Source organism: Nelumbo lutea, chromosome 5, assembly GCF_056320005.1.
Source record: "Nelumbo lutea isolate HS-2025 chromosome 5, American lotus-T2T, whole genome shotgun sequence".
Classification (NCBI taxonomy): domain Eukaryota; kingdom Viridiplantae; phylum Streptophyta; class Magnoliopsida; order Proteales; family Nelumbonaceae; genus Nelumbo; species Nelumbo lutea.
In genome coordinates, this window is record NC_142688.1 from 4717513 (window position 1) to 4745221 (window position 27709).

At 37.8% G+C, this 27709-nt stretch overlaps 2 protein-coding genes across 24 annotated transcripts in view; one reads left to right on the plus strand and one right to left on the minus strand.

Annotated features, from left to right (window-relative positions):
• LOC148849954 (ATP binding microtubule motor family protein) overlaps positions 1-8662 on the plus strand; it is a 29314-nt gene extending 20652 nt beyond the window's left edge. For 13 of the 19 annotated variants that reach the window (XM_088942718.1, XM_088942713.1, XM_088942717.1 and 10 more), the window contains exons 20-22: positions 7544-7668; positions 7853-7931; positions 8333-8662. In XM_088942718.1, the coding sequence (XP_088798844.1) occupies positions 7544-7668; positions 7853-7931; positions 8333-8434 (306 nt within the window). In that variant the 3' untranslated portion in view covers positions 8435-8662. The remainder of the gene's footprint in view (positions 1-7543; positions 7669-7852; positions 7932-8332) is intronic. The other 6 variants (XM_088942715.1, XM_088942730.1, XM_088942731.1 and 3 more) reach the window with 1 other exon arrangement.
• Positions 8663-10260: 1598 nt separating this feature from the next.
• The window catches only part of LOC148849955 (Glycosyl hydrolase family 38 protein), a 30839-nt gene continuing 13390 nt past the window's right edge, over positions 10261-27709 (minus strand). For 4 of the 5 annotated variants that reach the window (XM_088944098.1, XM_088944099.1, XM_088944101.1 and 1 more), the window contains 13 exons: positions 26959-27024; positions 26808-26867; positions 26587-26658; positions 17646-17693; positions 17412-17531; positions 16058-16123; positions 14955-15067; positions 14753-14837; positions 11758-11868; positions 11305-11400; positions 11158-11205; positions 10919-10987; positions 10261-10568 (listed from right to left, as the gene is read on the minus strand). In XM_088944098.1, coding sequence (XP_088800224.1) covers positions 10383-10568; positions 10919-10987; positions 11158-11205; positions 11305-11400; positions 11758-11868; positions 14753-14837; positions 14955-15067; positions 16058-16123; positions 17412-17531; positions 17646-17693; positions 26587-26658; positions 26808-26867; positions 26959-27024 — 1140 coding nt within the window. In that variant the 3' untranslated portion in view covers positions 10261-10382. The remainder of the gene's footprint in view (positions 10569-10918; positions 10988-11157; positions 11206-11304; positions 11401-11757; positions 11869-14752; positions 14838-14954; positions 15068-16057; positions 16124-17411; positions 17532-17645; positions 17694-26586; positions 26659-26807; positions 26868-26958; positions 27025-27709) is intronic. The other variant, XM_088944100.1, reaches the window with a different exon arrangement.

Genomic DNA, 27709 nt, shown 5'->3' on the forward strand with positions numbered 1-27709 from the left:
ATGTATCTTTTGGGTCCCGAAACACCTGTTTTCGGGACCCTACCATTTTTTAATAAAAACCCCATTTTTAGCTCTCCAAAAACCAAAAACTAAAAAAATGTATTTACGTGTGTTTTTAAATATCGATACGCCTTTTTCGATATGTAGAGGTGTATCAATACTTTGAACCATGATTACAACCAAAGGATTTCAGACCAATAAGCTTGGTGGGTATCTTGTACAAGATCATCTCTAAGGTGTTGGCCTTAAGATTAAAAAACATCCTTCACTAATTTCTCCAAATCAAGGGGCTTTTGCATTTGGGGGACAAATAATGGATAAAATTCTCATTGCTAATGAATGTATGGAGTTTAGGAAAAGGAAGAAGGAAAAGGGGTTGGTGTGCAAGTTGGATTCGGAAAAGGCTTATGATTTGGTTGATTGGGATTTCCTCCTAGAGGTCCTCACTCGTAGGGATTTTGGCGAAAGATGGTGTAGGTGGGTAAAGGGATGTATTTCCTCGTGTCACTTCTCCATTTAGTGGCTGATGTACTGGGTGAGATAATTTTAAGGGTGGTAGTTAGCAATTTGATTAAAGGTTGGAGAATTGGGAGGAAGTGGTGGTTACACATCTATAGTTTGCAAATGATATCATATTGTTTTGTGAATGGAAAGAAGAAGATATGGAATTGTTAGCTAGGCTCTTGGGGTGCGAAGTAGGGGATTTGCTACAACACTATTTTGGAGTACCATTGGGAGGAAGTCCAAACACAGAGTTTCTAGTACCCAATGATTGAAAGATTCACTAAGAGACTTGCAAATTGGAAGAAAAATTACATTTCATTGGGGGGTAGGATAACTCTAATTAAGTCAACTTTGGCCAACCTACCAATGTATTTTATGTCCACCTTCAAAGTACTAGCAAAAGTAGCAAACAAGTTAGAGAAGGTTATGAGGGATTTCCTATGGGAGCCAGGAGATACCAAGAAGGATCACTTAGTGAAGTGGGAGGTGGTTTGTAGAAGTAAGGATGATAGTGGCCTAGGGATAGAAAACATTAGGTTAAGGAATAAAGTGTTGTTGGGGGAATGGGCGTGGATATTGCTGTCGGAACAAGATAGACTCTGGCGTAGAGTGGTTGTTAGCATACATGGAAAGATGGATAATTGTTGGGATGCAGGTCTCAACCCTAGGGCCTCCTGATGTTCTTGGAAAGCTATTCATGAACTCCTACCTTTTATCATTCTATTTTTCAAATTTAATGCTTGTGTAGGGAATAAAGTGTTGTTTTATGAAGACACTTGTAGGGGTGCTTTTTGAAACCTAACTGGGGTTACCGGTTTTTGAAATCGAACTAAAGCTGATCGGTTAAGCGTCGGTTTTTTATTATTTACAATATTTATTATAGAAAAATATATAAATATATAATAAAATACTAGAAATATATATAATATTATATTTTAAATAATAAATATTATATTATATATAATATAAATATTATAATATATAAATATTAATTTATAATGTATAGTATATATATATATATATATATAATATAAATATATGTATACTGGCTGGTTCGGTTAACTACCGGTTTTCTATTTTGGTTAACCAAAATCGAACCGATTGCTTTGTTTTTTTTTTTTTTAAATATTGAACCAAAACTGAACCGGCCGAATTGGTTAACTTAATTTTCGTTTTGGTTTCGGTCGGTTCATTTTTTCATTTTTTTTTTTGCTCACCCTTAGGTGCTTGGGTCGGTGAGTTTTCACTTAGAGATAGGTTCCCTACCCTTTACTTCCTTTCAGGAAATAAAGAGAAAGTAGTCTCTTCCATTTTTATTAATAATTCGTGTGATCTGGGATCGAGGAAAGGGTTAAGGGAGTCGGAAATGAAGATGGTGGATGAACTTGTTGCGCTCTTAGGGCCTGTTTATTTGGACCGGTCTTGCTTGGATAGTAGAATTTGCAAACCCTCCCCCTCGGGTTCTTCATTTGTGTGTCTTTATGATGTCCTTTAGTCCGCTAACCTTGCAAGGAATTTTCCCACAAAGGAGGTTTGGTGTGGTCCTGTACCTCCCAAAATCAGGGCTTTTTGCTAGGAGGTTACACTCCGAAAAATCAATACTCAGGAGTTGTTGCAAAGAAAAAGGCCAAACATTTGCCTTTCACCCCATGTTTGTAGCCCCTACTTGGGTTTTGGTGAGACAATCACACACCTTTTAACATCTTGTTCTTTTGTGTCTTTTATTTAGTCTTTGCTTCTCTTCTCTCTTTGGTTGTAGGTGGACCCCTCTCTTGGACGTGGTAAGCCTTTTTGACCCAAACTTTTACAAGCAACCAAAGAAGTGTGGTAGAATCATGTGGAGAGCTACAAGAGCAACTGTTCTTTGGTCATGTGGGAAGAAATATAGAATAGGATCTTTAAGAATACTAAAAGATTCAAGGAGGAAGTTGTAGATGGAATAACTATTAAGGTTATTCATTGGTTGAAAACAAGTGAATTGTTCAAGGACTTCTCAGCTGATGACTGTGGTGTATGGACCTAATAATTATAGAGAGAGGAGGAATCTATGGGAAGAATTGGGGGATGTAAGGGGATAATGGGATGGACCGTGGTGTTTAGGAGGCGATTTCAATGTAATTAGGTTTTCGGAAGAAACAAATAATCCTAGACAGAGGGTGACCACGAGCATGAGGAGGTTTAATCAATTTGTGGAAAGCTTTGAACTTAAAGAGATTCCATTGGCCCGCAATAGTTACATTTGGTCCAATTTACAAGTGAATCCCATATGCTCTAAGTTGGACATGTTTCTTTTTTTGGTGGATTTGGAGGAACATTGGGGTAACTTGGCCTCTAGAGCACTTCCAAGAGTAACTTTAGACAATTGGCATATCATGATTGGTGTGGAAGAGATGGGAAGCACAGGGCCTGCCCTGCTCAGATTTGAGAGCATGTGGCTACTTCACCTGGGTTTTATTAATAAAATCAAGGAGTGGTGGTTAGAGAGTGACCCTGAAGTAGAATGGAAGGGAACAAGATTCCATAAGAAATTACAACTATTGAAGGGTAAAATCAAGGAATGAACAACTTAGAATTTGGGAGGTTGGAAGAAAGAAAGCAAATTGTAATTGATCAATTGGAAGAACTAGATGAGGAGGGGAGGGGAGATTTAACACAGGAGGACAAAGAACAGAGGTGGAATTTGCGGAAAAAACTGGAGGCTGAATTGTTTAAGGAGGAAATCAGTTGGAAATAGAAGTCAAGGTGTAGGTGGTTGAAGGAGGGGGACAGGAATTCACAATTTTTTCATTGCTTGGCAAGTGGGAGAAGAAGGAAGAATTTTATTTCAAACTTGGAAATAGAGGGGATAACCTTATATGATCAGGGGGAGATTGCTAGAGAGTTTGCTAACCACTTTATGGCTATATACAAAAAACAAGTAATAGGGTATGGATTGAGTGGATGGATTGGCCAAGGTCGAGATCAGAAGATAGGGAGTGGTTGGAGAGAAAATTTTAGGTGGAGGAGGTTAAGGAGGTAGTATTCTCCATGGCTAGATCAAGGGTTCTGGGCCCAGATGGTTTTACGTTGGCATTCTACCAAGATTGTTGGGAGGTATTGAGGGAAGAGCTAATGATGGTCTTTGAAGAGTTCCACAGAAAAGGAGTGATTAACCCGGGGTTGAATTCCACATTTATTGCTTTGGTTCCCAAGAAGAGAGAGGCAACACATCCAAGGGATTATAGACCTATTAGCCTAGTGAACAATCTTTATAAGATCATTGCAAAGGTTTTGTCCCTCAGGATTAGACAGGTGCTCAATACCATCATTTCAAATAATCAAGGAGCTTTTGTGAGGGGCAGGCAAATCATTGATCTAATTCTATAGCGAATGAGAGTGTGGAGGACTTCAAGAGATCTAAGAAGAAGGGGGTGGTCTGTAAGCTAGACTTGGGAAAAGTTTATGACTTGGTAGACTGGTCCTTTTTGTTGGAGGTGATGACTAATTTTGGGTTCAGAGATAGATGGTGCAGATGGGTGATGACTAATTTTGGTGCAGATGGTAGATTTCTTCCCAGCATTGAGGGGAATAAGACAAGGAGATCCCCTTTCTCCTTTTTTGTTCACCTTGGTTGCTGAAGTATTAGGGAGTTTAATCTCTAAGGTAGACTCTAGAGGGCTATTTAAGGGATGGAGAGTTGGTATGGAAAGTATACCATTAACAAACTTGCAGTTTGCAGATGATACGATTTTGTTTTGTGAGGGGGGACATGAATTGGATTAGGAATGTGAAACTTACAGTACAACTATTTGAGCAAATGTCCAATCTGAAAGCTAATTTTGATAAAAGTTGTGTTGTAGGCGTGAATATGGGGGAAAGTGAGATCCTTGAATGTGCAAATTTTTTGGGGTGTGGAGTATCGAATTGGCCTTTGATTTACCTTGGTCTTCTTCTAGGAGATAATCCTCAAAAAGGAAGTTTTTGCACTCCTGTAGTGGAGAGGATTGAATAGAGACTTGCTTCTTGGAAGAAAACTACCTATCCCTTGGGGGAAGAATTGCCTTAATCAGGTCTACCCTAGCTAATCTGCCCATCTAATATACCTTTCAGTCTTTAAGGTGCCTACAGGGGTGGCTAGCAGGCTGGAAAAATTAATGAGGGACCTCTTGTGGGAGCTGAGAGAGGAAAAAAAGGATCATAGGGTTAGATGGGAGATGGTGTGTAGGAATAAGCAGGATGGAGGGCTAGGCATTGGGAATATAAGGAAGAGGAATTTGGCTTTGGAGAGGGAGAAATTGTGGACTAAGATAATTTGTAGTATTCACGGGCTTGCAGAGAATGGTTGGGACTCTAAAATTCTGGCTATGGCTACAAGAGCATCACCCTGGAAATCCATCCAAGATATTTTGCCTCTCTTCTCTCCTTTGATCAGGTATGATTTACATTCGGGTAATCTCATAAAGTTCTGGGAACATGTTTGGGTTGGGGAGACCCCTTTGAAAGAACAATTTCCGGCTCCATTTGCAATCTCCGCCCTAAAAAAATGAACCAATTACCAATTTCCTCATTTTTTCAAACTCAAATTCTGGGTTTGGTTGGAACTTGGGTTTGAGAAGAGCACTCAGGGACACAGAACTGGATAATGTTTCTACTCTTTTGTCCATTCTTGATGGGATTTTCTTGGAACCCAAAAAAACACATGGTAGGATCTGGTCTTTGTTTCCCTCTGGATCCTTTACTTGTGCATCCTTCTTTAAAGCCCTGATACAACCAGAAATTCCTATTGGACTGTCATTCCCTGTCAAGGAAGTGTGGTGTATGCCTATACCTCCGAGGGTTGGGAGCTTTTGTTGGGAAGTTTTCCTTGAAAGAATCAACACAGGTGACTTCAAGGAAAAAGACCCAATAGCTGTTTTTCTCCACACTGTTGTGTTTTATGCAAAGCTACTGGTGAGTCTGGGTGCCACTTAATAATATCTTGTGTTTTGGAAAAAAATATTTGGGATTGGTTTGCTTCTCTATTTGGGTGCAGGTGGACACCTCCAACTAGCCTGTAAAACTTGTTTTCCTCTTCACTTGTTGAATGCTCAACGAAAAGATCAAGAATTATGTGGAGATGCGTGAGAGCTGCTGTTTGTTGGATTTTATGGAAGGAAAGAAATGCAAGGATCTTCTCGGAAAAGGAGAGAGGCTCGGAAAATATGGTAGAATTGATTTATATAAGAGTAATACACTGCCTGAAGACAATGAAGGAGTTTACAGATTTTTCAACAAACGATTTGCTAAGAAAGTGGAAAGAAGTTGCTAGCTCAGTTACAAGGAAGAAGAATTTAAATCTCATGTGGAACCCTCCACCTCCTGGGTTTGTCAAACTAAATTTTGATGGCAGTTGCATGGGGAATCCAGGGCCTTCGGGTATTGGGGGGTCCTAAGGAATGAGAGAGGTAATGTAATAGCTTTGTTCTCTAGTCCAATTGGAGTGGGAGACTCCTTGAGGGCTGAGGTGTTAGCAATGTTGGAAGGGGTGCAAAGAGCCAAAGAAATTAAAGTTAAGAAACTGATTATAGAAGGAGATTCTGCGGTTGTTGTTGCTTGGCTGAAAGAAGACACTTCCAAGATGTGGAGCTACAGCAATGAGAAAAGAAAAATCAAGTGGCTGATTAAGGATATGGAAGTCCTATGTACTTGGGTTGAAAGAAATGCTAATTCCTTTGCTGATGGATTGGCTAGGCAAGGAGTTTTTAGAAATTCTGGGTTTTGGGCTCAATTGTAAGGTTTTGAGTGTTTAATTCAGATGTATTTCTGTTCTGGGGAGTTGAGATTCTTTAGCTTTTCTTCCCTGTTACTTTTTTCCAATATTTATGAATTCTGTGGTTATTGATAAAAAAAAGAACTTCTCAGCTGATGACATTAACAGAAGTTTGGGTGAGGTGGTAGGTACTACATCCCTAAAGCCCGTGGTTCAGGAAATGTGGTCCCCGCTAACTTTCCAAAGCACAAAGTCGAACTTTGATGGCAGCTCTATAGGTAATCCAGGCTCATCGGGTATTGGGGGAGTATTTAGAGATGGGGAAGGCAGGATTATTGCCATTTTCAGGGCCAATAGGAGAAGGAGATCCATTAAGCACAGAGGTGATGGCTTTACTTTAAGGCGTAAGATATGCCAAACAATTGGGGCTGCATCCAATGGAGATTGAAGGGGACTCTAAGCTGTTAATGGGGTGGATGCAGTCAGGTTGTTTGGGAGCATGGAAATATAGACAGATGATAAGGGAAAAAATCAATATAACGAGGGAGATTGGTGTGTTCTTTAAGTGGATAAGAAGGTCAGGTAGTGGGCTAGCGGATACCTTAGCAAAACAAGGGACTGTGAGAGAGAACATGTTTTGGGCAGTGTTGTGTTGAGTCGGTCAGCTTCATAATAGGAGTTGACAGTTGTACTTTGACATCAGAGCAGAAATTGCTTAGTAAATACAGAAAGGTTACAATCTTTGTGATTATTTAAAGTTCCAAATTCATGTCATGCTACTTTAAACTTTCCTCCCCCAACCCATTAAAAATCTGCAATTTTATCCAGAAGTTTTTGCCCCCTACATTGCCTTGCTGAAGTTTTTTATGTAGCCTGTTATTTGCATGTATTGTTTCAAATTCACTATTTTCTAGCAAGGATTAAAGTATCAATATACCCCATACCCAGAATTGGATATTAGTGTGTATACATATGGCTGATACTTTATTTTACATGAATGAGAAAGACCTAGGCATTATTCCCAAACCTTGACAGTATCTGTTACAGCCTGCATTTCCATGGTTGCTGATATGGATACAATGCACCCCATTTCATATCGATATTTTAACCCTTTCTTTCTAAAAATATTTGTGGCATTCTATAATACTTGTATATGGGTACAGGTTCTGTTTCATGCTTAAATACTTCAATTTTTAATGTAAATTTTAATTTCCAACTTAGGTCAGCAGGTCCTTGGTTTACATAGGTGACATGTTTATTGCTTTTTTTTATTCTTATGAATTAGTGTGTTGAGCTTTTCCTCCCTTGTAGGATGTGTTGTGTAGAAGGATATCACTCAATGAAAATGTAGAATCCACTACCATTGAAAATATTGCAGAAGGTGGACCTGAGCAAGATCGTGCCACTAAAACTGAGAAGTTGGGGAAACCCAGAAGGTAAGTGCAAACGAAAACATTATGCATGGAATGTTATTTTTCCTTGTGCAAACGAAATAGATGGCCTCAAATTGGGAGGTAATTGCATTGAACACAACTAGACAACAGTTTTGGTTTTACTTCAAGCTGCATGTCATTTTCTTACCCGAAGTCCTAACCTAGTTTTTTTTTTTTTGGCAACAAGGAAACTTCAACCTGCTTCATCTTTATTGTTGAAAGAGATCAGTGGTTTGAACTTAGAAGATGAAAATGAGAAACCAAAGGTGTGTCTTACATTTCTTGTTCTGATAGTTTGTTATGTCATGGAAAGTTATGGTAACCAAGTCTTGGAAAGTGATCCCTCTATTTATCAAAATGGTATTCATAGTAGCATACCTGCTCCCTAAAATTTTCAACTATCTATATCTGCTTTTGATAGTGAACCAATATTGGATGGGCAAAGCCAATTTTTAACTACTTGGACAAATCTAACCTCCTGATCACCTTTTTCTAACAATTGTTTTAGATATATGCAAGTTTTTTTCGTTATTACTATGATTTTTGTTTGCTATGAAAAGTGGAATGAACCCTAAATTACTTGTTTGGAATGGAGACAGCATCTGCCTTTTTGTCAAGCAACCCATTGATTAAATCATTAATTACTAAACATTGAAGTAATTTTCAGGGAAATAGAGCGGGTGAAAGGAAACTATCAACTGGGGAAAGAGGACGATCACAGGGTAGCATTTCCCTGCTGAAGTTGATAAGGAGTAATTTCCATAATTAATCTAATGTTGTAAATATTATCTTTTTGTATTTTGCGTTTTCTATGTGAAAATGAAAAATGAAATTTTATCCTGAAACTTGTCGAGAGAAATGGGGTAAAAATCTGTTCAGAGGTAGCCATTAAAACATAATTTCTCTTCTAGTCATTTGAGAATTAGATTTGGTGTTACTTTAGTTCACTGGTGCATCCATGCTTATTTTATTTTTTCCCACTGTTCCCATGCTTTTTATATACTTCGAACCTTGACCCATCTATGAGTTTCCCAAGTGTATCTGGATATATTTCATGACGATACTATCAACATTTGATGTGTTATTGGCACTAGAGTATGGCTATTCTTCCCCTCTATTTGATAAAATGCCTTTCAAATTCCCATGCCAGCCATGTGATTTCTCGGTTAGAGTTTTGTTGCAAAGAGCACAAGCAAACGAGAATGGTTTGAGAACTCGGGGTAGGTAATAATGCCGCGTAATTGTATCGGCCTCTATCAGGTTTTAACCTGATTAAACAATGTAATTCTCTTATCCTTATTGCACTTAAGGTTGCGTTTGGTTGCAATGCAAACTCAAATATGTACATTGCATATTTACCCTGTTTTCAGTTTATGAATGCAAACAGGGTTCACATTATGGTTTTTAAGTTATCGGTTTGAATGGTTTGACCGTTTGACCTGAACGGCTGGTCTGTTTTGACAAAAAAAAATTAAAAAAATGGAAAATGGTCAAAACTGTTTGAATAGTTAACTGGTCGGTTCAGTAGTTTGCTAACCAAAATCAATGGTTTTGGGGGAAAAAGAGGTTTTGGAGAAAAACTGAACTGGTCAGGTGATCGGTTCTTGGTTTTTCTGGTCTGATTCGGTTTTGAAAACAGTGGTTCATATTTTAAACCGTTTTTGCACTTGTCTTGTTTATTTGAAATCTTTGCAAAGTGTGGGCCCACCATTAAATGCTCCAATGCCTTGACTTTCGTCAAAAAGTTAATTATCAAAAGAAATTGTATCCAAAAAATAGGTACAATAATGCTCTCAAATATGAATCGGGGTACATAAATACCCCGGTTCAGTGTTTGTATGCAGACAAACAGAACCTAAGGTTACATTTGGAAATGGTGCAAATATAATGTAAATGCCGGTTCAGTGTAAATATGCGTTCTTGTTCAGTTTTGCTAGTGTTTGGCAAAAATGCATTTTGACAACCGTAGAAAATACAATATCCAAGTCATGTTTATATGTAATTTTACATTGAAGAAAAAAAAGTGAATTTGCATTCAAAGTGAGCTTTTGTTAAAAAAAATGTATATTACTTTGTTAAGAAAGTAAATTTGTAATGCAAAACTAATTCAACTTTGCATTTGTATGGATTGAAAAATCGAAATGCACTCTGCATATTTGCATTTACACTTTGCATCTTCTCTAAATGCAGCCTAAATCAATCCATGAGTGGTTTGTGGGGTTCATTTTATCGGAGTAGGCGTTAAATAGCTTTTCCGTTGGGTGCTATTAGCAGTATCGTACTTTTCATGAGCAAGAACTCATTAGTCATTATAAACTGGTGAAGTTTCGCTCCTTCAACGAGGGATGCTTGCATTGTAAGTTGGACTTTTAATAAACACACTACTGAGTACTGACACTTTCTCAGCATTGTATTAAAATTGGAATTTTTGTTGGTTGATGTGGTAATGGCTTGGATTTTCTTAAGTGCTCGAGTCTGCAGCGAGGCAATGAGAGAACAGAAACTTAAAAATGGCCAACCCACCTTAAATGGGTTCTATAGTCTACAGTAATATTTCAAAGGGGTTATGCAGCTGACTCGGACCTTGTCTTAATGTTTGCGCGAGATGAAAATGAGGGAAAATGCTTATTCATATGCTAGTCTTACATCGTTCAAGATAGAAGAAGCTTGTGAGGAGATCTGTTAAATTAATTAGGTCGAGTACAACCGAGATCTGATTAAAATGTCAATATGAAAGTGCGGATTTCCATGGGGCCCAGCTCGACCACAAGGGTAGAATTATCAACTGGACCACCTCTGACTACAGGCATCTCTCCAGCATCCTCTTCAACTTTCCAATTCATCTTCCTCATCTTCGACTTCTCCTGGTTTGTTGACAAGCTCGTCTCTATCACTCCCTTGATCTGCAAGATGGAATCACAATAAATTAAGAAAAACACAACCCAGAATTTATCTTATTAAACATGTTACTTGCTCACGTGACAGACTGCTTCTATATAGATAGAGGCATAAACATAGAATGACTTGACTACAGAGTTCTACGAAAAGAAAGAAAAAGACACAAGATTAAATGTAATTGTAACATATAACATGATATTATATTTTATAAAAATGAAAAAACCAGGCGATAGATGTCTATGAACCAACAACTTGCAATGAAATCTTACATAAAATGTCTAAAGCTCGTGTGAAGAAAAAGTATTATAAAACAATTCAAATAGGTGAGACATTAAGGGGAAGAGGAAATACACACCGTTTTTTTAGCAAAAATCTTCTTTAGTTCCACTTTAGCCATTGTTGAATATTCCAAATCTTCACCAGCCTAATCAAATTCATATCATAAAAATTAGGTGGAAAAATAATACCTAATAATTTCAAATTGATAATTCATTGAGGACAACAGTTAATTTTGACTACTAACCATTCAAACATTATCGTTTAACTCCATTTTTAATAGAAATGGAAGGAGATTTGAGATACATCATTGTTTACCTCATATAAATGAGCAAGCCGAAGGAGCACACTTCCATCCTCTAGCTCCTGCAAAAGCAAATTCATATATAATTGAAGTCATTCATGCTCTTTGAAAAGGCAGAGAATGTTAATGCAAAATCAGTTCAAGAATATAGGAAAGATAACCTGAAGTGTGATCAGTGCAACATTAGGAGGCAAACTATAGTCAAGATCCATGACAGTACCCTCTGTCGCATGAGAAGCTCTCCAATCCTCCATTTTCTGTAATATCAATTGTTTATGAGATTAGTATGGTAAGAAGACATTTGATGGGCATGTAGACCCAGCCAACCATTGCCTAGTGGTCTGATGGGCATGTAGACCTAGCCAACCATTGGCTGGGTCTTGGGCTTCGGATAATAAGATTTCATCCCATAAGCCAGGCCTGATGGGTGATGATTATTTTCCCTTCATGCATATATTCTATACAAATATTTCTAATCCATGTTGATTTTTTTTTTCCTAATCCATGTTGGAATTTCTCCCAAAGAAGCTTTTACATGTTTTTTTTTTTTTAATTTTTTCATGTATGCTTGAAACAAATTCATATGTAGTTGAAACATTACATGTAAGATATACCTCATGAGTGAAAGCTAAAAGCAAGGGAGAATAAATTTCTTGACCAAATGTCCTGCGCCAGCGTGCACCAGTCCCAACCTGGTTGATGCTTATATAGTATTTTCCACGAATCTGAACAATCAAGAACAATAAAGAAAATTAACAGATGGAAGATTTAGTTGAAACTTTTGAACATCAGATGAACTTTTGCTAGTAATTTCAATCAGTTTAATACCTACCACAGGAATTAAAAGCCTAAAAGTTTTCCATTTCAAATCAAGAGATAAAATTTGAACATGCAGAAGAAACCTCAACAAATTTGGTGGACCTTGAATGATCTTTTTACATGGGCATGAAGATCATCATTGTCGAAGCCTTATCCCAACTATATGGAGTCAGCTACATGAATTCTGTTTCACCATTCCATTATGTTCAAAGCCATACCGTTGTTAAATTACTACTTCAACCCATGCCCCTTTTGGTCTACCCCTAGCCCTTCTAACCTCTTCAGCTTGCAATAGACCACTTCTTGTGAAAGGTGCTGTCAATGGTTTTATATGCATGTGACCAAATCATCTTTAGGCTACTTTCTCTCATTTTATCATGTATTAGAGCTGCTTCTAAGTTCCTTTGAATGACTTCATTTCTTACCGTATCCATTTTAGTTTTTCTGCTCATCTATCTCAGTATATGCATTTCTGCCACACTCATTTTTTGGACATGTTGTTTCTTAATCATCCAACTCTTCTCCATACAGCATAGCTGTCCTTACAACAACTCTATAAGACAATAAGATTTTCCTTTTAATCGAAGTGGTATTTTCCTATCACATAAGACTTTGGATGTATCCCTCCATTTTCCCAATCCTACTCTATCCTAGGGGTGACATCCTCCTCAATATCTCCTTTGCAATATTTTAAGACCAAGACCTGACCGAACAGCCGAACTGTTAGACCTGGGAACTGGAGGCCATTCAGATTTTTTTTAAACCACTGGGTTTCAAATTTTCGGAAACCCAGTGGAACCATTGAAAACCAGCCAAATTTTAACAACCTTCCAGTTTTGACATTGTGCCCGAGTCAGAAAATGCTCATAAACTTATAACATCAATGTGAGATTCAAACTTGTGACTTGTTAATTGGCTAAGTTAACTTATTATCACTAACATTTCATTATTTGTGCTCAAATATGTATCTTTAATGTATATATTTTATTAAATACATGTATATTTTCGTAAAATGATAATGGCAAGAATTGAACTCTAGACGGTTGACATTTGGGACTGAAAATGATGAACTAACCATCCAATCAGCATACTTAGACATATTTTAATTTACAAAAAATATTATATATTAAATGTGTGACTCGTGGTCAAACCGTTGGACCCACGACCTGTAGGGGTGGATTCAATCTGAGCCGAATACTTGGCTATTCGAGCTCGGCTCGCTGGAATAGTCTTAGGCTTGAGCTCAATTACAAGAGAAGTTTTTTCTAAAAAATAAAAATTATACATATAAAAAATTGTTTTTATTTTACATACAAAAAATAAGAATTATAAAAGTTATTTACTATTATACATAAAAAATAAAAATATTATATACAAATTTTTTTGTTATACATAATAAAAATTATTTATATATATATATATATATATATTTATATATTTATATGTATATGTATGTATATTTATTTATTATACTAGGTTCATGATCCGAGCTTCACTGGGCTCGAGTGAGAAGCTCGGCTAGTGGCCACCCCTAATGACCGGTAAAGCATTCCGGTTTTGTGTTCGGTTTGAGTCTTACAACATTGCTTCATTGTTATGAATTATCAAATCCAGGTACCTAAAAGGTCAGATTGACTTATCTCTTGGTCTCCAATCCTAAGTGTACTACTACTGCTACCATTATTATTAAATTTACAAATCATTTGTTCTGTTTTAGTCCTATTTATATTGAAACCTCTTGCTGCTAAAAAAATTGTCTATAAACTTAATTTTGCATTTAATCCTTCATTAGTTTCATCAATTAAAACAATGTCATTAGCAAACAACATGCACCATGGGATGTCCAACAAAGACATGAAGAATCCCCCTCTAAATAATAACCATTAATTTCATTATACGCAGCTGTCATGCAGTGTAGTGCAGAGATTTTTTCTTACTAGGTATTAAAAAGTTATATAACAATTACTAGCCATGGTTGTCTAGTTTAGTGCAGAGGCTGATTACAGAACTATGGCTGATATAAATTTTGAATTATTGTTGTTGCATACCCTTCTTGATGAGTTTATAATTACATCTAAAACTCCTCTATTGGGATATTGTAACAACCAAGCTGCAATTAATATTTTGCTTACAATCCTGTACAACATGATCACAGTACACAAATTGAAGCATATCAGCATTTTATTTGAGATAAAGGTTGCTTTGATGGAGGTTTCTTCATAGTTGCAATTAACTGATAGAATGACCAAAACGGTGGCCAAGTCTAATTTACAAAATAATCTTGGCAAGCTGGGCATGATAGATCTCTATGCTCAATTTGAGGGGGCATATTGAATATTTTGAGTTTTTTTAATATCTTTTTATTATTTTCATTGCCAGGGGTATTTATGTAATTCTTTTTTCAAAATTTAATATGTAAATAACAGTGAAAGGTCCCACCGTCCCAGCTTTTTTCTTCCCTTCAAATCATAGTTTTCTTCCTCTCCACTCTTCTCTAACCTTTAATATCCAGACTATTTGCACTAAATGAAAGAAGAAAAAATAAGTAGAGTTTTCTGTTGCAATTGAGCTCAAGGCAAGAAGAAATTATGCAATAACTATTTGGTGTGTAGCTTTTATGCTTCACAAATGAAATATTCATTATACTGTTTATGTGACTAATAACGGCAGCATGGATGAGTAGAATTCTGTTGTCTTAATTTTCCCTATTCACCATTGGAATTAGATCCAAGATTTAACTTAACATTAATTGCAATGGTGCACAACTAACATCAGTATATGTTAACTTACCGTAAGCCCTTGACAAGTATCTTCTATACACACAGTCTCATCAAGAGCCTCACCAACACCTCTAGAATCATCAAAGATCATACGCCTAGTATAGAACCAAAGGTCAATTTTAACATGCTTATTGCAAACATGACAAAGATATTATAAACGAGCAATGGATAGAAAACAGAATGTATAGCAATAGAAAAGTGTTGAAATAAACCTATGAAGCATTAGCTCTAGTTCTCCATCTTCAATGCTGGCACCTCCAGTGGCACGATCAACCAAGACTGAGAACTCGGATTTATTATCCATTGTAAATATTCCAAGGTTAAGCTGAAAATTTTCAGAGATGTGGATATTTTCTTTTGTCAGTGGTAAAGGAACTAGAAATATGAAGCATTTTTGCAATGTAATTTTGAACTCTAGAGTGCATTAACAAATCAATGTTTATTAACAAGTAATGTCTATATAAATTGTCCTTTTTGTTGGTACTCGGTACAGAAAAAGAAGCTTATTTATGCAATTAGTGCAGCCTAATCCATTGATGGTTTCATTCTTCTAATATGACTTGCTTCCATGTATTATTCAAGTGTCTGTTTCAACCTATACTAGATTCTTAAGATGAGGTATTTTTTTGGAGATAATCCCCTAAAAATCGTATCCCTCTTCTTTGTATTCTATTTGTGATAATATTATCCACTTATCAACAAAACAGACACATACACACATGGAAATTCTACATGCTACAGAACTCTACTTACAGATAAGTAGGCCCCATATACAGTGTTCTGTTAATAGAGGCATCTACAGCCCAAGTGTTAACCTGATTATATAGTTTTAATATAGATCCATCTTGGACCTTCCACAATCTTGTATTGTAGTACAAAAATAGGTACAGTATCGGACAGTTATGAATATTTGTGCTAACACCCAACTAATGGAGGGTCTATCTCCCTCTGCATGTGTGTAATGTCATTCCATTAGTGATTATCTTGGAACCAAGATCTTTGAATCAACCTCATTTCATAATTTATAATGAGGTTTCACATAAGAAAATAACTATTAATTATCAGTGGGTGGGTAGAACAGCTAATACCATAGCGGATGGGTTAGCTAAACAAGGGGTATCAAGGGAACATTTATTCTGGGCAGCTCTAAACTTTCTTTTACTAGTCTGAGGTAGTACGTTGTTGTTGTTGTTGTTGTTGTGGAGAGGTACCAGCTCGTGCCTCTCCTTTGGGCAGGCTGTATTGTAATATCATTCTGATTATCATGAATGAAATTTCAATCATTTATCAAAAAAAAAAAAATGGAAAAGCTTACTGGATAGTAGTTCCCAGCCACAGGTTGATTGACAGAAAGAGACCAATCAGCCCTATAATCTCTCACCTACAGTCATAAAGCATACGTTGAGGTCATGGTTAAAAACCTGAGAATATGAGATTCCACAATACTAGTATAAATTTAGGAAACTCATAAAAAAGGGGAAACAGAATGTGCCAACTAGCTCAGTTGGTAAGGTCTGGCTGGTTGTAGTGGAGACTTGGGATCAAATTCTGCCCCCACCAGAGTTTGGGGGACAGCCAGGCTATCCCCATTTTGTAGCCCCATGAAGCCAATAACAATAACAATGAAAGGGGGGAAAAGAATAGAGCGTGCATTATCAGAATAGAATAGAAAAATAATAAATAGCATGCTCACTTTTACTTGAAGAAGTCAAATACATAACTCCCAATTCAAAACTGAATTCACCACCATGATGTGATGTGATGATCTAAAATCCATGATCATGTGATATATAGACCCCAAGTATGCGGATCATTAGGATAGGGGATGAATATCTTGCAACTTGCCAATACAGGCTACTCTAAAAGAATTGTTGTGGCTTCAAATTAGCTAAATTCCATAAGATCTAACACATAAACCACATGAATTTCAGACTTCTTGTGTTTAAAGATAATGAAGTAGGACAATATTGAAATCAATAAGATGATAAGACGCAGGAGCATCCCTGAAAGCCAGTGCAGGTCTGTTGAAACTCCCAAACAGCCCCATTTTCTGTACTTTCTTTCCCTAGCTGACACCCTAGATCATCGTTCATTTCTCCTTTTCAGTTGAAGCATCCATTTCCCCATTCTTTTCATGTTCACTACCACCTATTCTCTATTATTCTTACTATCAAATTACTCTTATGTCTTCCATAAAAAGTAAAAAGTCTGGCCTGGCCCAGAAACTTCCCATAACAACCAACCCTATTTTCTTCTGCGTCTCAAAACCTGAAATGTTATTAAATGTGAACTCTTAAGCGTCAAAACCTAGTTTTCTTGAGCCCATTACCCATAAACCTCGTTCATGTTGAACCATCTTACAATATCACACAAACACAAACCTAATCTAGTTTTTAAAAGACGATGATCAACTACAATCTGACCCACATAACTTAAAATGAATAGACTAATTACAACTTATCAAAGTTATGATATGCACATCAGCATTATAACAGTAAATCTGGACTTGATCACATATGCAAAATAACATGTGGTTCATTTTTTCACCAACTCCCAATATATACAACCATAAATAAGATACATGGTAAATAAGGATTTTTTAACAGATGTGCATGTCTTTGCTGAATATTTTTTAGAACCAAAACCAAAAGGATATGCATGAGAAATACCCGTTTTAGGAAATCTCTCCCATTAGAATCTGTATAAAACACTTTCTCTGTAGCCATATTTGCTGTCATTTGTGTAATGACCTCCTTTCCGACACCATCTTCCACTGGGATTGGGCCAATCTTCATTTTGAAATATGTCAGAACCACTAAACCTAACTATACCTTATAATTTATTTCTACATAATGGGCATAACAGAGAAATCTTGGGGAATAAAGTTTGGTAAAGGGGCTCACAGTGAACTCAACTTCAGCATGCTCTTTGTCTTTGTAAAGCCTAGTCACCTGAAAAGCAGAAAATAAAAGTTAGTAATACCTGAAAATGGCATAGAAATAAGTAGGAAATGACTACAAGGAAATAATAAACTCATTACTTCAAAATAAGAGGATGAGAGAGAGAGAGAGAGAGAGAGAGAGAGAGAGAGAGAGAGAGAATGCACTTAGTGAAAAAGAAAAAAGTGCCCCTGTTTACAGTGCTAAGAATTAATATGCAAGGTTACTTTTGAATTCTAAGTCAAGTGCTTTTAGCTATTCCTGGTATAACAAAAATGGGGTGTACCTAAATCACTACCCAAACAGAATAAGCAAAAGCATAAAATGAAATAGAAGGCGATGACAAACACATATTGTTTACTTAGTATTGAACTGTGTGATACTAGCACCAATTACTTGCAACATGCAGCAAATGATAATATTAGGCATTTCACTTCCTAGAAATATCATTCTTATTCACTAACAAGATGATGCAATCAAAACAATCCAAGCACTTGGAGGATTCAACATTTTTCTTGGTGATTAAGGGTGAGGAAGTTCAAGAGAATAACTCCTCAGATTTGTGCCTTGAGAAGGGAGGGATTAGGATAATTCAGAAGGAAGGAGTTGGAGTCAAATGGATATGGCATATCCAATAATAATTTACAATTTGTGTTCATGCTAAATGGACCCATTGGTTGTCTTTTCATAAATTTGTGCTCGTGGTAGGGCGTTCACTGGAAGCAATGCTAAATGGATATGGCACTGAACAATACAGATTGGAAAGTGGTCTTTTAAAGTTGAACTCTCCACCCAAAGGTCTTCCTGAAAGAGATTACTAGAACAGAGATCATAATGGATGGAACTCAAAAATAGAGGATACATACCAGAAATGGCTTTTCAAGGTGAAGCCATCATAGCTCTATCTGACGAACCAACATCCTATCTGTTAAGCATGCAATCCATGGATACTAGCCACTACCTTATGCCACAATTTATTTTGTCCACCAGAAATCTTCACAACCATTTACCCAATGCTGAATTCCTTATCCCAGACTTACCCAACCCCAAAACCCCCTGATCCTTTCTTTTGCATGCTGCTTCCCACTTAAATGATCCCTCATAGGTTCCCTCGGCTCCTATAGAAAGCCTGTCATTATTTTCTCGTGATTTTAAAGACAGAGAGATAGTAGATTGGTAGGTTGGCCCAAGTGGAGTTTATTACTGTTATTTTTCCTCCTATTAAGACATAGTTCTTCTAGGTGAATAGTTTTTCAGAAAATCTATCAATAACCAGGTTCCAGAAGTTTGTTGATCTTGAATTACCTCCTAGAGGGAGACCTAGGTATCTAATTGGACATCAAGCTTTTCTTTTCTTTTTACTTTTTTCTTTTTTTGTCAGTACCATTAAGCTTTTTTATCAGGAAATAAAAGAATTATTGCATACTTTTCTACTTCTCATATTGATACCAGCAACGCAACTCATTGTCTCCAATTGTAACCTTTTAATCTATATAAATTATTTGTCAGCTTTTAGTACTGCTTTAGATCTTCACTGCAGACTATGATTAGCTACTGCATACAGCTTTATCATTGGAAGAAATATCTGGACACAATTCCCTTAAACGCAAGTGGAAATTAATTTAATCTGGCCACCCCAATAGTTTAAACCTTAATCCACTGTCTGTTTAAAGACTATTGCTGATTTTTATGTTGAAACTTCAAGTTTGAAACCATAAGTTTAAGATTAACCATATAAAACATTAGACCAACTTTGAAAACCTAACTTTCCAACTCGTTTATACCATTTGATCTTATCTTACATTCTTTCCTTCATTTTGAGTTCCGATTAATCTGAAATACTAACTTCTACCCAATTTTCCTAACTTGTCCTGCATATTAACCTACCACAATACAATTCCTTTCCATTTTTCAAAAAATAAAAAAATCCCCCTCTTATATGATGGGTAGTTGAGTATCAAAGCTGAATTCCTGATCCTCTTTTATCAGCAGCATAAGCATAGTAATGTGTGAAAAAACAGTACATCGATTGATAAGGCCCTTCTTTTCCCTACAAGTTGGAGAAAATAGCTGCAAACAGAACTAATCTCCTGTCCTGTTTTAGTAGGAATTTGGGAATAGGTTTTACTCTCTTTCATTGCAGCAGGACCCCTCCTGAGGTAAATGCTATATTCAGAAACACCTTTAGCAGTTCATCGCTCATACCAGAAGAGGAAAATATCTTTGGAGATGCACAAGAGCTGCAGTATTGTGGGCCCTTTGGGAGGAAGGAATGGAAGGCTGTTTAGGGATGAGATCAAGAATAGAGAAATTATCATTGTTAATGTCACAAGGAAAGTGACTCATTGGGTTAAAACAATGTGTTTGTTTGACTCCTTTTCTATTGATGACATCATTAGAAACTGGTACTTGGTAGCTCAGCCTAGCAGTAGCAGGAGTGTAGTAAGTACATCACTACTACATCCTCAGTGGATTCCTCCACCATAACACTTCATTAAGTTCAACTTTGATGTTGCAGTAGGGGGAATCCATGCCCCTGAGGGATGGGTGGAGTTTACAGTAACAGCAATGGAGATAATATTAACAATGTTTTTGGGACCAATAGAGGCCTTGGATCTTCAGTCAGAGATGAGATTCTTTCTTGAATTGCAAGGGTTGTGGTTGGCAAGAAGAAAAATGATACTAACATTATTGTAGAGGATGATTCCAAAGTAGTCATGCGATTAGGTTAAAAAATGAAGAAAGCTGCCCTTGGATGTTGTTGTCAGTCGTTTATGTTTATGTATTCAGGTTTAGTACCATAAGGGTACTGATGTAATTTCCTCTTTGATTACTGTTCGGCTGTACTAGTATAAATAATAATAGATCATTCCTTCGCCCCCTAAGTTCAATAGGGGCTTTCAGTCCTCTCGGCTCTCCTCTCCTCTCTCCCTCTCTTCTCTCCTCTTGTCTATCACTTGCTCTTGCTCAACATGGTATCAGAGCAAGTTCGTCCAGGCCTGAAAACAAATTAGTTGAGGTCATTCTTCGATGCCGAGTAGATTGCCTCTTCATCTCCTAGAAGCTGTATCCCTGATGCTCGACTTCAAGAAGGAAGAAGGTGCCGGCCTGACTGTTCAGCTTCCTAGCGCAGAAAAGAGTTCTGGTACAGAGTCTTTTCGTATTCCAGCCCATATGCTGTTTTCATTGATTGCTTGGCTGCAGAGAGGCTATCACCTGTTGTACGAAGAGGAGGTTCTGGTTTGCAGAGAGGCTGGAGTTCAAGAAGGTACTGTTGTTCTTATGGAGTTCAACGGGTGCCCTGGTATTCAACTGAAATTTTTTTTGTTGTTCTTTCTTCTTGCACCCTTCGATGGACTGCTGATGCCCTAAATTTCGAATGTGGTGTTCTCCTCTGGTGTGTCACTACTATTCGGCTACATTGTTGATGGACTGAAGTTTTTTCCTTGACTGTTCTTGCTGTTCGGCTACATTATTGATCTCAGTGACTGTTCGGCTACCCTGAAGTTGGTGTCAGCCGATTAGGTGTATGGTGAACTATCACCTTGTGTTTCTCTTCTACTAAGGAGTTGTATGAAAACTGTAAAACCATAGGTCATACAGACCTGGTTATGTACTGCATTGCAGTGTTTGTATGTTTGTTCATTGGATTCCTACAAAAATTGTAGGTCATACAGACTAGTCCAAGTGCTGCAGCAACAGTGCTTGTTCTTGGCTCTCTGTGAAACAGCAGGTCAGAAGTACCTAGTTGTATGCTGAAATAGCAAGTGCTTCTTCTTTTGTGGACTAGTCCAAGTGCTGCAGCAACAGTGCTTGTTCTTGGCTCTCTGTGAAACATCAGGTCAGAAGTACCTAGTTGTATGCTGAAATAGCAAGTGCTTCTTCTTTTGTGGACTGAAGGACATAAGATCCCTTTTCTGTAACAGCTCTGTGAGGCAGTGTGCCTTGGGTGTTGTGTGTTCTTAAACCTGAAATCATGAATAGTGAAGATTCAGCCACATTTGGAATCTCCACGATGCTGAATGGAATGAGTGGGGGTGGTGACCTATCCTTCCCTATGGCTGTTGTTCCTCTTGATGGATTAAATTACCTAGAATGGTCGAGAGGGATCAAGTTATACATCACTGCAAGAGGGAAGATAGGCTACATTAATGAGAGGATAAAAGAACCATCCTCCGGGAGTGCTGAATATGATAGATGGAATCAAGAGAATAGTATTGTTATGTCCTGGCTCTTGGTTTCCATGCAGCCTCAAATCAGGAAGAATTTCATGTGGGCTGAAACTGCGAATGAAAACTGGGAACAAGCAAAGTCTACATATTCAGAATTGAGACACTATGCCAAAATTTATCAACTGCAGGCAACATCTTCTACTTGTAGACAGGGGGAGAGGTGTTTATCGGTCTATTACTCTAACTTAACATCGGCCTGGAAGGAGTTGGATCACCACCAGAGTGTGGATTGGAAATGTGATGAGGATGCTAAGAAGTACAAACAGATTGTCTCCCAGCAAAGGGTGTTTGCATTCTTACATGGTCTGAATCCTATGTATGAATCTATCAGAGTTCAGATTCTCAGCTCTAAGGATCTCCCTTCTGTTCACGAAGTCTATGCTCTTGTACAATTTGAAGAAAGCAGGAGAAATTTGATGAACAACCCTGGTGGGGATGCTATTGTGTTAGTTGCAAAAGGGGGTGTATCTACTGGTGGGGGATCTTCTTCCCGGAAAGGAGATCTCCAGAAAAAAACAGAAGATAAGGAAAAATTGTGGTGCACTCATTGCCAGAAACCCCGACACACCAAAGATACCTGTTGGGATCTTCATGGGAAACCAAAATGGGCTCAAGATCTGACTAAGAAGCAAAGTTCAGAGGTGAATAAGAAGTACGGGCAGCAAAATACAAAGAAACATCACATGGCCAACATGGCTACTCGGGAGCATCAGCCTACCATTTCTACTGTGACTCAGACACATCTCATTGGACCTGACCCGAGGGAGGACATTATGAATTCCTTCCGTGACCATTTAGAGCTCTATGGTAGAGCAATTCGTCAGATGGATACTCCTCCCTCAACCTCATTTGCATCTACGTCAGGTAACCCTGCCACTGCTTTCCATGTTGCTTCTCACACCCATGACTCTCCATGGGTCATTGATTCTGGAGCATCTAAACATATGACTGGTACGTCCTCTTACTTTCAAACCTATCACCCTCTTTCTGGAAGAGACAAGGTGAGACTAGCCGATGGATCATACTCTTCCATAGCTGGTCAAGGAACCCTCTCTCTTCCTCTTGGCCTTATCCTCTCTGATGTTCTTCATGTTCCAAACTTTCTCATTAATTTGTTCTCTGTTAGTAGTGTTACTAATTCCTTAAATTGCTCAATGACTTTTTTCCCTTCTCATTGTGTGATTCAGGATCTGGCCTCGGGGAGGACGATTGGTAGGGGTCGTATGGCTGATGGACTTTACATGCTGGAGAATAAGGCTGGTCTTCATGTTACAGAGTCTATGAGTCAGTTCTGTAAGAAAAAAGTATATTTATGGCATTGTCGTCTTGGTCATTTGTCTTTTGAGTCTTTGAAAGTTGTATTCCCAGATCTGTTTAAGTCAATGTCTGTCTCTGACTTTTCTTGTCAAACGTGTCAGTTGAGTAAACATTGTAGAACTCTTTTTCTTCAAAGACAGTAAATCTGAATCTCCATTTCACATTGTTCATTCTGATGTGTGGGGCCCTGTTACTTTACCATCTGAGAGTGGCTACAAGTATTTCATTACCCTCATTGATGATTATTCTAGATTTACGTGGGTATACCCCATGCGAACCAGGGAAGAAGTACCAAAAATCATTCAAGATTTCCAGCGGATGGTCTTCACTCAATTTCAAACTGAAATCCAAATTTTCCAATCAGATAATGCAAAAGAATTTTTTCATAGTGACCTCACGGAATTTTTTGCTTCGCATGGCTCCCTTCACTGTAGCTCTTGTGCCCGCACACCACAACAAAATGGTGTGGCCGAACGGAAGAACTGACATCTCCTTGAAGTGGCTCGAGGTCTACTACTTCATATGAATGTTCCCAAACAGTTTTGGCTTGAAGTTGTTCTTTGTTCCACTTACCTTATAAACCGTATGCCCTCTCGTCGGTTAGAGTACAAAGCCCCACATCAACTTCTCTTTCCTAAGGCTCCCCTTCTTTCTATTCCTCCTCGTGTCTTTGGTTGTCGGAGTTTTGTCCAAAATCTGTCTCCCACCCGTGGGAAATTGGACTCTCGTGCTATACCTTGCATATTTCTTGGTTACTCTTTCACTCAAAAGGGCTACCGTGTTTTTGATCCTGTTTCTCGTAAATTCTATGTCTCCATGGATGTTTCTTTCTTTGAAGATGAACTTTTCTATCCTGTTTCTCCTTAGGGGGAGTGTAGACATGAGGAGAAACTAGTTCAGCTTCCCTCTCTCCCTGACCCTCCACCTTTTCGTGTTTTTTCTCGTCGTCGCAAAGGCCAGCCAAATCCAAGAGCTGTAGAGAATCCGGAAGTTGTAACTCCAGTGCCACCAGACTCCTCGAGGGAGGATCATTCTCACTTAGGTATTTTAGCTCCCAATGATGTCCTTGAATCTATTGAAAATGATTCCTCTACTGCTAATGATCTTGACCGTCCTATTGCTCACAGGAAGGGTGTTAGATTGTGCACCACAAAACATCCCATTTCCAACTTTGTCTCCTATGAGAATATTTCACCCTCATTCCGTGCCTTCCTTACCTCTATTGACAGTGTCCCTATCCCTAAAAATGTGGCAGAAGCTCTTTCAGTTCCTGAATGGACAAATGCCATGAGGGAAGAAGTTAATGCCCTTCACAAAAATGGCACATGGGAACTTGTTGATCTTCCCAAGGGAAAGGTTCCAGTTGGATGTAAATGGGTGTTCACAGTCAAGCATAAGGCTGATGGAACAGTGGAAAGGTATAAAGCTCGCTTAGTGGAAAAGGGATTCACTCAAGTGTATGGAGTTGATTATGCTGAAACTTTTGCCCCCGTCGCCAAGATGAATTCCATTAGAGTCCTTTTCTCTCTTGCAGCCAATCTGGATTGGGTTTTACACCAACTGGACATCAAGAATTCATTCTTGAATGGTGACCTTGAAGAGGAAGTGTATATGATTCAACCTCCTGGGTTTCTAGCCCAAGGCAATGAAAAGAAAGTGTGCAAGTTGAAGAGGTCCTTATACGGGCTGAAACAATCACCAAGAGCTTGGTTCAGTAGATTCCATGTGGCAGTTCAGCAGAAAGGATACAACCAATGTCAATCAGATCACACACTATTCGTGAAAAAAGGAGAAGGTAAAATTGTTGCTCTAATTGTTTATGTGGATGACATAATTGTTACTGGTGATTGGGAGGATGAAATTCAGAAATTGAAACTTTTCCTTGCAACTCAGTTTGAAGTGAAGGATCTAGGACCCGCCAGATACTTCCTTGGAATTGAAGTTGCCCGATCAAAGAAGGGTATTTTCATTTCTCAAAGGAAATACGTCCTAGATTTACTTCAGGACACTGGAAAGATGGGGTTGAAGCCAGTTGACTCTCCCATTGACCCCAACCATAAATTAGGTGACAACAGTGGTGAATCACTTGAGGATGTGATACAGTTTCAGAGGCTTGTAGGGAGATTGTTATACCTTTCTATGACTCGCCCAGACATTGCATATGCTGTTGGTGTTCTCAGTCAATTCATGCATGCTCCTAGGTCTTCTCATCTTGAAGCAGCAGAGAGAATCCTCCGATATTTGAAGAAGTATCCGGGTACTGGTTTGTTGTTTCAAAAGCACGGACATTTGAAAGTTGAAGTTTATACAGATGCAGATTGGGCTGGATCCCAAAGTGACAGAAAGTCTACCAGTGGCTACTGCACATTTATAGGAGGGAACCTTGTTACATGGAGAAGTAAAAAGCAAAATGTGGTAGCTAGATCCAGTTTTGAAGCTGAATATCGTGCTATGGCCCACGGGGTTGCTGAAGGCATGTGGATAAAGAATTTGTTGGGGGAGTTGGGTTTCCCAGTGACCAAACCTATAACTCTATTTTGTGATAACAAAGCAGCTATAAGCATTGCTGCCAATCCGGTGCTACATGATAGAACAAAACACATCGAAGTTGACAAGCATTTTATCAGAGAGAAAGTTATCACAGGCGAAGTGTGAACCCCCTATGTCACTTCTGAGAACCAGCTTGCAGACATCTTTACAAAGGGTTTAAACCTTTCCAGACATCATGATCTGTGACAAGTTGGGCATGATTGATATCTATGCTCCAACTTGAGGGGGAGTGTTGTCAGTTGTTTATGTTTATGTATTGTTTATGTTTATGTATTCAGGTTTAGTACCATAAGGGTACTGTTGTAATTTTCTCTTTGATTACATTGTTTGGCTGTACTAGTATAAATAATAATAGATCATTCTTTCGCCCCCTAAGTTCAATAGGGGCTTTCAGTCCTCTCGGCACTCCTCTCCTCTCTCCTCTTGTCTCTCACTTGCTCTCGCTCTTGCTCGACAATATTAATAAAATTGTTTTGTTGCTTATCAGAAAAAAAAAAAAGCTGGAAACAGAACTTCCTGAGCCAATCTATAACAATAGTAACTCTGGACAAAATGAATGTAAATTTGAAGCTGTTTTCCAAGGATTGAGTGGATTGAAACATCTGCAAAGCAATTATCTACTGAAATTGATTTTAGGGATGGTAGATAAAATTATCTAGATTAGATAACTGAATTTAAAGCCCTTCTTATGGCAAAGAACCCCATTACAGCAACAGTGATGAATCATCTACTTGAGCAGTTGAGTTTCTAATATAGTGCCAGGAAGACAAATAAAGCCTCTAAGAATGGTTAAAAATGATAATAACCTGATAAATCCATGAGTTGAACTGTTGGTGGACTTCATCCACCAGTGGTCCATGTAAAACCTTCAAAGGTACCTGTAGTTAAGTGAAACTAAATCAGCTAATAATAGATAAAAACCATAACTAATTAATGAAACATTGTTTTCTAAGGCTCAGCATTTTTTATGTAATGAAACATCTGTTGGTTTTGTTATACACAGAAACATACAAAATAAATGGCTTACTGATCTAGAGACATTGACTGGAATGGAACCATCAGGACGGAAAATATATGCTCCAGAAGCCTGCAGAATTATATTCACATGTGCAAACAAATACTCAATGCTAGATGAGTTTAGAAGAAATAAGCTTAGTCATGCAGAAAGCATTATATACCTGTGGATCCATGTCACCACCACTTGATCTATACCACAGATAGCTTTGTTGTATTGGCATATCAACCTAATATATTGAAACAATCATTTTGAGAAACATTTAGCCTGGCATTTGCATTCTTTTTGGTTTGGCCAAAATAATCCTCAAAACATTTCTATAAAATAGCACAGATTACATAAAGCAAGTTAAGGTTGCATTACATCAATGAACTTAAAATCTGGTTTTGTTGATATAAACCTCTTCAAGTTGGTAATAAAAGAACTACAATGATTTGAAAACAAATAGAAAACAGAAGAGCAAAAAGTAAGAAAGAAAAGTCTGTCATATAGAAGACATCAGTATATGCAAATGATAGGTTAATGAATTTGACATCTTAAGAGAAAGAAAATAACTACATTTTTTTGGTAATACAAGAGAGAAAGGCTACACAAATCTAGGGGCATCCTGGCCCCAAAAACCTTCAAAAGCTTATCATACTTAAAAAAAATGAAAAAAAAAAGATAAGAAAAACCCTTGAATGGCTGCTTCCTCTGGCTGACTAGGAAGTCAGCCTTGTTGGCATGTTGCCTTCAAGAAAGAGAGCAGTTTACTCCTTGCAATTTTCCATTAGTCTAGAATGGTGGATCTTATTTTCCTTGGAATGCTCATCTTTCAACTTTAAGAATTTAACCACGAAATTTGAATCTCCTCCAATACAAACCTGGGTAAGCTGATTTTCCTGGAATGCTCATCTGTTGTTTTTCTCCTACCA